A 13,687-nucleotide genomic window follows, 5' to 3' on the forward strand; every position below is an offset into this window, starting at 1 on the left:
CATGAACCACTGCAGCCTTTAGAAGTTACACGTCGGATTTGCAGCCAATGTAGAGATTTAGGGTGAGTGAACACAGCAGACCGTAGTTTTTTGTGTGTTTTATAAGATTTGATGAAAAGCTTCTTCAGTTTGTACTCACTCTGTATCTTGTTGTTGACATCATCATATTCATTACATTCAAGTTCTGAGTCCTTGCGTTTTTCTCAATGAGTAATTCTCTCGCTCTCTGTTTTGTTCTGATTTTTCAAGAGCTTGTTTGGTGCTTCTGCATTGGTTAGAATATTAAATGGTATTCAGGTCTGTGCAGTTTATTCCAGTATTCCAGTATTTTTTCTTGCAGTTGTGTGTTTCTTAAAATCACACACTTGGGTTGGACTATTAGAGGGTTTTGTGATGTTTTATGAACTGCTGCAAGCTGATATTAGGGGTTTGTGTGTTCTCAATGTACAAATTTTTTTGATTGGACAAAAATCATCACGCTATCATCACTGGACACATATACAGTGCTTAGCATAATTGAGAACACTCCATTTTGAAAATGAATATTTTTATCCATTTCTCAGTGAATATAGGCAATGTATTTTGGTGCATTTAAAAAAAACAGATTTATTAAACAGAATAAAAAATGTATTTATTAAAATAATATTTTAGTCTCCAAACATATTTAGAAATTAAAAGATAATACATTTAAATTCAAGCAAAATATTGCAAACATAAATTACAACCTATAAAAATTTCAACTAAGTTTTTCAGTTTTTTTGCTTCTCTTGATATTTCCTCTTTTTAAATTTGTATTAAGTTTTTTTCTATAACATATAAATTTGGGTGTTCTAGTTTTTGGACCGTTATCGTAAGTCATTTTGTAAGATAAGCTCCAGATTTGGCTTTAGTACTGACTAATCTAATGTTTTTGCACAAATATAAAATTGTAAAGCTTCCTTATAAAAATATGAATTTAAAAGATAGATTTGAGAGGTGTGTACTTATATATGGTGAGCATTGAACACTAAAGTCTAAAGTCACCTTTATGTACTTAATTTTGTTGCATATAAATCTGCAAATTAAAGAAGTGGCAAATGCATGTAATAACCTTCAAATTAACATTGTTATTTTTTAATCTATGCAGTGCATACAGAAACAAATGGATCAACTATCGTTAATAATAGTGTAGTTTCATGCATATCAGAGTTTTCTGTGTGTATGGTGCAAGAAATCACAGGGAACAATAAATCTCTTTTTTTTAGTGTTGATTAATGCTGATCAATAAATAAAATTGTTCAGATTAATATTTTGTGTTTTGTAGAGAGTTTAACAGAACAAAATTTATTTGAAGTGAAGATTTTCTGTAACATTTCTTAACATTATCTCTTTACCGTCCCTTTTAATCAATTTATTTCAGCATTGAAAAAAAAATTATATTGTGAACCTCTATTAAATCAGTGTCACGTTGGCACATTATGTAGCATAATCGCTTAGCGAGAAGGTCGCTGGTGCGAGTCTTGGCTGGGTCAGTTGGCGTTTCTGTGTGAAGTTTGCATGTTCTCCCCGTTTGCATGGGTTTTTTTTCCGGGCGCTCAGATCCAAAGACATTTGGTATAAGTGAATAGGGTATTGGCCATAGTGTATGTGTGTGAATGAGTGTGTATGGATGTTTCCCAGTGATGGGTTGCAGCTGAAAGGGCATCCGCTGTGTAAAACATAAGTTGGTGGTTCATTCCGCTGTGGTGACCCTGATCTAATAAAGGGACTACGCCAAAAAGAAAATGAATGAATGAATGCTATAAAATCTTTTATTTTGAAGAGTAGTGTATATGGACAAAAATACATCAGTTTTGGTACTAAATTTGAGAACTGAATAAGACTTGGAGGTGTAGGGGTTGAGCGAATTGCCAGAATGATCCTCAAACTAAGATTTTTTGGGACCACGCTACAAAATATATACTTTTTTTTTTTTACTGCACTTCTGGTATAATATTCATGTTTTATTTCTTGTGATTGCATGAATATGAGCACTGTGTAATGAAAATTACTTACAGTTTCATGCATCTTGCAACATGATCCTCAAGTCGTATGTTCTGTATGAACCAGAGATGCCTGAAAAATCCTTTTCGTTCATTAATGTTAAAGCTGCAATTTCTAAACTACTTTGGGAGTGAGTGATCTTTTAAACGTTAATGTAATCGCGCCTTCTGGAATTATGTACTGTATAGTGACGACATACTGTATGATGATGTATGTGAGTGTAGTAATATTGTCCCATTTCTTAGAGGAATATTTTCATCCTTACTCACTAGAGTTACTCATGGACATCTACTCAAAGTTGCTCCAAAATGTTAATATAGCAATTACTGTATATTCTAACTGTAAAACATATTCTTTTGCAAGACCTTTTTAATGTTGTCAGACAAGGATTTTTATATAGAGAAACTGTAAAGGAATTATTTTAAAAAGTCAATCCTTTAATAGCGGTAAAATTCTTTTTCAAAAGTAAGTCTTAAATTGTTTTATTTTATGTATTATTTATTGTTTTTGATGTATTTTTATTGTAAAAAACAACTTTTTAAGTAGAAAAATATTTCTCAAATGTTAGTGTATTTAGGGTTTTATTCACCATGAAATAGCCACACTCTAAATAGAAGCTGGTTTATTTCAGCCCAATTCTTTGTGTAATATGGACCAAATTTATAAGACCAAATTTAACCCAATGTTTGGGTTTGTCCATATTTTACTCAATTTGGGTTTAAATAACTCACCATATCTTGGAGTGCAGGGAATCTCAATTGCCAGTAAACTTAAGGCTCTTTCTCTCATTTCCTCCCTACTCCTTCACACTCTTTTAAAGGCTAAGGGGAAATGTAGGCATATAAAAATATCTAAAATAGAATTAGGATTAGGCCCTGATGTTGATAATTGATTGTTGAAGAAAAATGCTGTATTTCCCTACAGTAGTCATAAATCTGACAGTATTTCTTTAAAAGGATTCTTCCACAGAAATACAAGAAATAATTCAGAAGGGAGAAAGTAAAATCTAATCAAATATTGAATCAAGTTGGCAGCTTAATGGTTATTTAAAAAAAGGGTATGAGAAAGATTTGACCGCAAGATGAAAGTTAAAAGTGTAATTTCCTAATCTGTGATGTGCGTCCATCACAACTAATGAACTGAAGCAATCTGTAGATTGAAAAATATATTTTTGCTTTTTGTTCAAACTTTTTGTTTTGCTTTTTTGTTCAAACTAATTTATAATGAGCTGAATCAACACAAAGTTTTTGGGGATTACTTAATTGTTTTGTGTTCAGTCAACTTAAATTTGTGTTAAGTCAACTTAATTGATTTGTGTTTTGACAACATGAATGTATTGTGTGAAACACTGCCTTTTTTGTGAGTCGGACCCTAATTCTGCTCAAATCATTGTTTGTTTTTATAGTAAAATCACTAATAACTAGCATAACATTGCACTGTAAATAATGCAGTATCTAAAGCTACTGCCCTTGAGTCATAAATATGTGATATTTGTCTTGACGTGATGCTTGTGTTACTGACGTCTCTGTGTATGACGGTCTGGATGAGGCGAGTCAGGACAGGTTCCAGCCGTCAGCACTCAAAATCACAGATGAGAGGGGTGAAAATTAGACTGGGATATTTATAACCACACAGCGCTGGTGCCTTCATCTCTGTGGTCAGGGATCTCTTTTGGGTGCAGGTGTACTTTAAAATGCATTTCATGTGGATCAAGGTGGAAATGTCTGATGTTTTTGCACGTCTCATGTAGATTCCATCAAGTCATATGCACTTCCTTTCATCCGCTCACTTGCTGAGGTCATTGATGACATTGTGAGAGGGTAATGGATCGCGAACAGAGTTGCTGACAGTACCTCGCTTGCCATTGTGTCACACGATATTCAATAGCACAATATATCATGGTAATGTACATGATTTTGTAATCATGACACTGCAAGACATTGAGAATAGTTATTTATTATTAAAACATTTAGAATGCATCATAAGGTGATTATCAAAACAGCAAACACTTGAAAGGGTATTTATTTTCAAATATAAACACTTTTGTGTATTATTCAGCTCTATGACATTCCCATATTGAGTCTTTATTGACCTGCTATTTGTTATCACTGTGCAAAAAGGGTAATTAGTTGATTAAACTAAACTTCAGATGAAAACTACTTGTAAAACATATATTAATCTTAGATGATGTTAATTTCTTAGTTGATGTTTAATAACTCGTTTAAATCAAAAGTCATTTTATTTATTGATTTTGAAAATTATTTAATGGTTAATGAGTTAATGGTTAATTAAAAGTTCAGTTTATTGGCACAAAAATTATATCAATCTTAGATTGTCATTTTATAATAATAATAATTAATAATAACAATTCCTTACATGTATATAGTGTTTTTCTGAACACTCAAAGTGCTTTACACATTTTTGGGGAGAATCTCCTCATCCACCACCAGTGTGGAGCATCCACCTTGAAGATACAATGCCAGCCATATTGCGCCAGATCACACACCAGTTGATTTGGAGGCCATAATGGATAAGACCAGTGGGCAAAATTGACCTACTCTTTTTTTTAAAGGATATCCTGGGATTTTAAGGACCACAGAGAGCTCGATTTAACATCCCATCCAAAAGACAGCACTCACTGGGCAGTATAGAGTCCCCATCAATATAGTGGGGTATTAGGACCCACACGGACAACAGGTTGAGTGCCCCTTTCCGGTCTCACTAACACCACTTATGGCAACAACCTATCTTTCCCATGTAGTCTCTAGGGTTGTCACAATACTGGAATTCGATACCTAGCGATACCATTTTAAAAATGTCCATTTCCTGCTAACATTTGAGCGCTTTGCAGCATGTTCTTAATCAGATCTAATTTGCCATTGTGTTTACATGCTCAAAAGACATTACTGTGAATGGCCGTGAAGGACATCAGTTCACCGAACTCACTGCTGGTAACACACTGGCATTGGAGCGTTTCAAAGTTATGTCGATAAGCTAGCTTGTCTATAAACTGACATACAAACAATCTGCTGATGAATCACAGCTTTAAAATACTCCAGGGTCCCTGTATCTGTGTCTACTCGCAGTAAACAGTGATGAGTTTGGTGAACTGATGACCTTTACTGCCAATCACAGTTATTTCTGTTGAGCATGTGAACACAATGGCAAATCAACTCTGTTTAGGAACATGTTTCACAGCGCTCAAATCGCGAGAAATGGACGTTTGAAAATTTCAGTATCGATTGGTATCGAATTCCAGTATCGTGACTACCCTAGTAGTGTCCTATCCAGATACTGACCGGGCGCAGCGCTGCTTAGCTTCAGTGGGCGACGTATTAGTTAATGTTAAATAACTCATTAAATCAAAAGTCGTAACTCTTTATTTGGTTTAAGGGCAGTAATAATTAATAAAGTTCAATTATACTTTATTCAAATTCAACATTAACATAACTTCTTCATCAAAGGCAGCAAATTATCACTGTTGATGTTACAAAATGCATTAACAAATGGTCACTAATGGGACTTTACATAAAGTGTTATCAATTGTACCTTTTAATCCTTTTCAATATAAATTGTTTTAAACATTTGTTTGCTCAGATCATTTGTGATTGACAAAGCAGTGCAAAAATAGTCTGTTAGTATATCATACTATAAAAATACTGTATATCCTTATAGCACATGATCACAACATTATAAAGATACTGTATGACAACGTCATGTGCCAAATGCCAAACTGAAAGTCCCAAAAGATTAATCTAACCCTTCTCCTGTCACAAGCAGCTGCTTCACATCATGTGTTGTTTTTGTTGTTGTTATGGCTAGAGTTGATTTCCAGTGTTTGTATTTTGAAGGCTAATTTGTAGTTGATCTTCTCGATTGCACCTATTTCTGATCTTCGCCACAATTAAAATAAACGCAAATCTATATTTAAGCTATTAGCTATTTATGCACAGGAACACGCACTTACCCTCCCTGTTTTGATTGCATAGATAAAGGGTACAGGAAAAAAACACACGTCATCTTCAAAACACAGGACAAAAATAAAGCAGAAAAAACAGAAGAGAAGGAGGAAGGTTTAGTAGTGGTGTGAAGGGCCTGTTGTACTTCACGTGTGGAAACGCACAGTTCATAAGCGTTAATGAGTAAAGACACTATAGTGTTATGTAAGCTCTAATCAGGTAGTGCACGTCCAGCTCAGTGGGCCAGAATGATGTCATGCCATCTGTGTGGATCGCAGGGGTGATAGCGTTCCGGCACCACGCCGGATTTCCGGCGTACTGTGGCTGCGGGTAGGGTTGTGACGGTGAGGAAATTTCCCCACCGGTTAATCGACATGTGACAACACCGGTAATACCGGTATCACCGTGGGAGTGGGCATTTTTTCATTTCCTCTTTTTTTCTGATTTTAAATAGCTTATAAATGCGTGCGTATAATACTTTCACTTTCAGTTTTGCGGGAGTTGCCAATTCGGTGTCAATTGTTTGAATGGACGGAAAGGAAACTACAAAAAAAAATCCCTGTTATTAAACAAAACATAACTTTTATTTACATAACGAATAAAACACAACACTGCTACAGGCTGAAAAAACTGTGTAAGTTGGAACCATACAAATAACAACCATAAACGCCTATGTTATATATTAACAGCTTAGTCCTTATGAACAATCCGTTTATAAAATACATTATTAACGAATTTAGGCTATTGAAGAATAAACCGAATATGAAATATGATCCTTGCATAATAATCACAACTAAACAAGCGAGCACTCATTTTATAATTAAACTATATGAAAAAAATATGAATTGGAACATTATGTAAAAAATCAAAGGGCAGGCTAAATAAAAGCGCCTCGTCAGAGCTAAACACCGCATGTGTCAGTTTACAGCTTCTGGAAAGATCAGACAACCTATACAGATCACACAATCTCAATAAACAACATGTAAATGTATAAATATTTCGATAAGTATTGTTATGGAATATTTATAACTAAATGATCTTGCTTTTTGGTTTTATCGATACAGCTTTGATCTCTCTTACAAGCGGCAGTTACAGGCGCAGCATAAGGGCGTCTCACACTGTCAGTGGCGGAATACACACAGCACTGCCAAGACGTTTTATTTTTATTTTATTTGTTGCAGATTTGCACGTTGTTCCTTTAAAAAAAAACTTTTATTTTTTAATTCTCTCAAGTTAATGTTGTCTATCGAGTAACTATCGAGTCCCTCGGATTGGAGTTCAGTGCGAATTAAGACTATTGACCAACCGCCCTGTAAGTTTAAACACTACAGGTCCACAGCTCTGGTGTGGTATGAATTACACGTTTTAAATGACAGCGAGACATGCTACGTTTAGTTTTTATTGTAAAATATACATTATAACCCAGTACACGGTAAAATAATGTTTAGAATGGCTTGTCTATTGACGGCGTATAGCCGTTAATTAAATATGCTGAGCATATTTTCATTAAAATTAAAACACATTAATACAAATTAGCCACCCTTTGATTTTTTTTCGTTTACGTATATTTTTATCAAACGAAAAAATGCAATGAATTGTTAATTTTTGTTTTCATTTTATTCGAAATAATAGGCCTATAATTTATAGGCTACACAGCTCATATCTTTGGCTCCAATTGCGTTTTTACAGATATCCTACCAATAGACTTTTTTTTGGCTCAAAGACATTTATGCCTATTAATTTCAGAGGTGCATTTTGACAGATTTCGTAAAGGCTTCAGCTATTCTACCTGTCAGCTGCACCTGCCTAAGTTTTGCAACTTGACTTGTGTTGTGGCTCGATGTCTGAATGAGAGAGAGAGAGAGAGAGAGAGAGAGAGAGAGAGAGAGAGAGAGAAATCAGTCCTCAGATTCGATGTGTGGCCGCACGTCTCAGTTACTTTATTGCAATTTTTAATATTGGCTCATCTAAATAAACTTTTCATATATTAAAAGCCGAAATATTGCCAGACAGAAGAAGCAACTTTCGGTTTTTGAAGAGAGCGGCCTCAGTTATAAAAGATGCGCGCACACACAGGATTCGATCTTTTTGGCCTAGACATTATGGATTTTTTTGACATTAAACACATAATCAAGTGGAAATAAGAACAGCTGAACTTCGGAAAAAGTCCTCACGTTGCCACGATGTTTCTCTGCAGTTGGATTGTCAATGGCGCAGCATTGCTAAATCACTCGTTTTAATTAAAAAAAAGATATTTATTATTAAACATTGTGAGATGATGGTCGCGTGAATTTTTTTTTTAAATGAGAGTATGCGTTGCGTATGTATGGATCTATCCGCGACCCACCCATAGTTAAACATGAAGGTGCGTGTATAAATTAGTTATGTTTCCAGATACTGCCACCTTTGTCAGGCAAAGTTTGCAGATCGCCTCATTAACGTCGTCAGGTTCTCTTATGCATTTGGTTTGAACCCAAAATTTTGCCAAATATGCGCCTTTGCATTGCGTTTTGACAATAAATCGTCCGCCATCCTCTTTCTGTAAATTCGACTCCTCTTTCTCCTCACGTGGTAAATGAAATATGACGCACTGTAGCTTTAGATTTTAATTATAGAGCATGCTCTCGTTTTAAGTCAATTATTTATAATTATATTTTCCATTTATTTTAAATAAATGTTTAATAAAAAAAATAAAAAACGAATACTTAAAAAACAAATGTGGGGACGGTGTCACGGTAGAAAAGTGATGTCACCGGTGTTGCGTCTTAACACCGGTATCACCGTCAACACCGTCTATCGTGGCAAGCCTAGCTGCGGGGGAAAAAAAATCAGGTTCACGGATATTGATCTGTCATTCACTCACTGCTGAAAGCGCCGGATTGGTTTTTATTAAGTGCCATTTTGTGTGCTCGTGAATCATCTTTTGAGTGTAGACGCCATGTAAATAAAAGATTAATTGTGTAATTTAGAGAGCTTTATAAATTATAACGGATCTTTGTGAGATCTCTATGAACTAAGATTAGTGACGCTTATAGTGATAATAAGAGGAGCGTGCTTTGCACTTTCCAGGATATAATCCATTCAGAATTTGTATGAAACTTTCGTTTTCGGCACATATACGCTGATATGTTTTGGGAATGACATCTGCATATTTACGCTGGGTTTATTCTCGAAATAACGGTGAAGCAATAGACGGGACAAAAATATATTTCCCCCTTCTCCTTAAACAACTTAGTGTTTCAGCTATGAAATAGTTCAGTTTTGTATGTAGCCTAATGGCAAAGTGTTTATATTTAGTTTCGTTTTTTATTCAGCTTATTTAGAAAAACGTTTGGAGCATTTTTTATTCGTTAAAATTAAGTTTTTTTTAACGAACAGCGCCCAGCGGAAGACCATCATGGTCTGTTTGATCAGTTTGCCTTCTCAGATCATCACGACTTGCCTAAAATAAAAGATATAAAACAGTTCAAGTATAAAACAATGGTAGCTTAAACGTTAAAGAATGTGTGCTATTAGGCGCATAGTTTTCTTATAAAAAGCTTGCAGGACATCGAGGCGCCAGAGCAATCACATTGCATTTTTTCAGTGGGAGCAATTTAAAGTTATCCTTCATTTTTGCTCACAAAGTACGAGTAATACATCAAAAAACGTTACAGCGTTTTTATAAAATAAAGAAAACCAAAATTATGCGCTTTCTGACGTCTGGTTTTTGAACAGGAGCGCTTAACAAAATGAAGCAAAATGTATATGCCTCACAGACATAATAAATATATTTATAGAAAGCTTTAAATTATTACTTGAGGAAATAAAACAAATCGAAAACAAGAAAACTCCTTCATGTAATCCGTAAAGATGAATTTCTAAAGGCGAGTCCAAGAGGAGATTGCCAGTCAGGATCTTTGCGACACTGACTCAGAATAAGTTTATTAATAAATAATTAAGATATGTCCTTACTCTTTCCTCGACACATTCATTGTTATTTGTTTTTGCCGGTGCTTGGGGCGAGTTTTAGCTTATTGTGTGCGCTTGAACGCGGATTCACAGTAGCAGTTTTAACATGGAGTGACACGACATCTGACGTACAGATGACACTGGCACAGTCCGGTGGCACGTCCGGTTTTCCACTGTCATGTGTCACTCGCTAGTGGCATGTGTAGTGACCTGTGTCACTCAGAGTGTCGCGCTGCATGTCACTGCAGTGACATCGACACCCGGCGAAGCTTATGACATTAATTAACACGAGCAAAACCATATTTAATCATTACGCGACTTTTAACCTAATTTATCGCGTCGCAAGTTAGTTTATTTGCTGAGCTACTCCACGATGTTTTAATTTAAACGCATTTATTTTATGTATTCGTAGTCATACTTCCGTACGTAATATAGTCATTTGACAGTACATGTCAGTCAAATTTATTGTGGCATGCTTATGTATGGGAGGGGTTACACTTATCTGTTGTACTGTATATTATTGCATCCTGGCAGTTCCTTTGTTCCCTACAATATGGACTTCTCTATGTTTTTAATTCATTCATTTATTTTATTATTTAACTTATTTTCATTTTAAGGTATTTTAAATAATATCCTTTAAAAAGTTATAACAAAATGCATGTTGAAAACTCATAACATATATGCATGTAAGATAACAGGTGTCATTTGCCTAATGATTTTTAAATATTAAAGCAAAGAGACTTATAAGATTAATGTGCTTATAACGTGCTTATACTGACACCTACTGGCACATGTCACAAGATCACTGACACTGGCATGTGTCACTGACATTACTGGCATGTGTCTAAAAAGAGCCACTTGACAATAATGATGATCAGGGTTACACATAGGCTGTTAATATATTTGGGCCCAGGGGCCCACAAGTTATGTGTTAAAAGTGCGTTGCATACATAGTACCCCCACCCCTACTCACCTCAGGGGCAAGGAAAAAAAGTTCAGGCTCAGGAATTTTTTCCACTATCAGCCCTGGGATCGTGATCTGCGATGTAGCGTCAAGCAAACACTGCTCCTGCAAGAGCGATGAAATATTGATAGCTGCCATGGGGAGTTCAGAGAAAAATAAAGCAGTCAAACAATTCAACCTTAACATTGGCCTGTCATTTGGAAGAAAGGTTTGTGTGAGGGGGGAAACATACAGAAGGCAGTTTTTTTAATGAATTAAAGGCACAAATTTCATGTTTTTAAGGGTTTTATCTTAGACACGGTGAGGCAGATAGGATTTAGACACTTTGACTTTCTTTATAGAAAAAAATTTAATTTTAGTAAGATTTTTTTTATGGAGACTTTAGCAATTAATTCCAAACTAGTACACTCTGGTACATTTCAACTAAATTCTGTCCCTTTTTACTTTTTTATTAAAGGTGGGCATGGCGTACGACAGAAAGTTCCTGTCAACATCATTCTCTCTGGGAGAAATGTCAAAGTAAAGCTTTACAGTTCTTTCACAAATATTATGAGAAGCACTTCTCACAACACAGATGCTTTATACACATAAATACTTGTGTATAAATGTTTCTTACTAATCTTTCTATAAACATAATTTGATTATAACTGCAGATCAATGATGGGAAATAGTCTACTGTAACGTTTATACATTTATAACGATTAAATAAACTAAATAAATAAATGCAACATAAATAAACACATACAGATCCTTAAAGTCTCCGATATGTTATCAATTACAGAAAAACTACACACAGCATACTTGTAGTCCTCATTTGGGTTCAAAATCACCACGCAACATATAGCTTCCAGTCAGTGCAAACCTCTCATCTGTATCTTTAATCTTCACCAGCTCATGTAGCCTCTGTTAGAAAGTAATTATGTCATTTTGAGTTCATAATAGTCCAAAAGATGATGATAATAGTTCAACATGGCTTGGTTTGTTCATGTTTTAGGTTGCTGAAAGAATCATGTGCTTCTTTGTTTTTTTTGGGCTTCTCCTTTGTTTTATTCACACTTCACTCTCGCATTTGTCTGTTTCTGAGAGGATTGGATGTCAGAAGCACTACAATAATCACGTGTACGTTATTACCAGCTCAAGAAGTTTGGTATTTTAAATATAGATGCGCAGCGAGCTCTCTCAAGAAAGTGAAACCGATCGTGCTTTAGACGGCCTTGTAAACAACAGCGGGGCACAGGGTAGATTCTACTCTTCTTCTTGGCTTTGTGGGTCTTCATCAAAATGACATCAAGATTTGTTTAAGCTTAGATCAACCATGGCTTATGATTATATGTTTATATTATTACGGTGAAATAAATCAGCAGTTTTATTTGAAAAAAGACGCTTCCTTTTTTTTCATTCTTCTGGCTTGTGCATGAGCTAGTGAGGTAGCTCTGTACACCAGCAGCGTTCCACTGAGTGTCTGGCTCACCTTTCGGTACCCTTTTGTTGTGCTAGGTACCCTTTCGAAAAGGTACCTAAGAAGTGGAATGGTATGGTTTGCTTTTTGATACCTTTTGACAGCAGAAAACACATAAGAACCATACCACTCAGTGGAAATGACCCATAATGGACAGGACAGTAGAGAGTAATAACAGGAAAGCATAGGGAGCAGAGAGAGGAACCCAAACTTTTTGCCATTTTGCTGTAAAACTTTTGATGTTCAGTAAAAAACCCAAACTTTAAAATGAAAGTAAATGAGGTATTCATAATGACAACCATATGTCGAAGATGAACACATTTAAATATTTACCACCCATTTCTCACTCACCAGTTGGTGAAAAAGAAACAAATAAAGGCAGTATTATGCAGTACAATCACACAAAGTGTGAATAAGACAAAGATGGTCTCACAAAGTTCTTAGCAAGAGGTGATTACTAAACAGCATCCGTTCATTCATTATAAAGCCTCATCAGTCCATTCACTATAAAGCCCCTTTGGTGCAAGCATGTGAAAAGCTTCATAAAATATTTCTGTACATTTTTTTTTAATTATTAACAGTGTTTTGTTTGTTTCTGCAGCGAGGCACAGAGTCAGCCATTCTTCTGCTGAGCACATTGAGCACATTTAAAGCAGAGGAGACGTGAAAGAGAGGAGAGAAGAAGAAAGAGAGAGGGAGAGACAGAGGCTGGCCTGCCTGATGGCAGAGAGCTGGATGTCCCAGTAAGGTCAGGTCGGACGGAGGTCATGGGGTCATTTACGCTCGGCAAAGCTGCTTCCCTGGAGCTGCTGCTGGACGCCTGCATTCATGCGTTTGGTAAGTGAACACTAAAATGACTGAACTCAATTTATCCACTATCATCTTATCAGATACCGTGTGGCTCAAACTGATTCATTATGTTCATCACTGTAATTGACCTGTTCACATATTCCGCACATAATCATATTCTTCTTGAATGATCAACAAGTTGCAATGATAGACACTCACAGTGTGCTGTATCACTATTGAAAATCTTGATTGTAATGTTTACATCCGTGCTTAATCCCAGATGGTCAGACTGTGGTTCTTCTTTTATAAATCATTGAAATATTGGTGTCCGGGACGTCCAGAGACTGCAGTGAATGTCAATTGATGATTTTGAAAAAGATTCACTGAAATGTGTGATATGACTGAACAGTGGTCATAAAAGGCAATTGAGATGCAAATTAGAGGACACTTGGAGCCAGAAACAATATTTCACATCACAACTTAGCAAGTGGATCGGTTGTTGCTATTATAGATTGCTTTGATTTCATCCGCTTATTGATCTCT

General features: G+C 35.6%; 1 protein-coding gene across 8 annotated transcripts in view; it reads left to right on the top strand.

Moving 5' to 3' along the window:
* The window catches only part of rasgrp3 (RAS guanyl releasing protein 3 (calcium and DAG-regulated)), an 83,458-nt gene that overhangs the window by 23,097 nt on the left and 46,674 nt on the right, over window positions 1–13,687 (top strand). For 4 of the 8 annotated variants that reach the window (XR_012392774.1, XR_012392775.1, XM_073927355.1 and 1 more), the window contains one exon: window positions 12,957–13,192. Coding sequence is in view for 5 of the 8 variants with exons in the window: in XM_073927355.1 (XP_073783456.1) it covers window positions 13,123–13,192 (70 nt within the window). In the remaining 3 variants the exon portion in view is untranslated. 8 annotated transcript variants of the gene reach the window in all.

Source organism: Danio rerio, chromosome 17 (genome assembly GCF_049306965.1).
Source record: "Danio rerio strain Tuebingen ecotype United States chromosome 17, GRCz12tu, whole genome shotgun sequence".
Classification (NCBI taxonomy): Eukaryota; Metazoa; Chordata; class Actinopteri; order Cypriniformes; family Danionidae; genus Danio; species Danio rerio.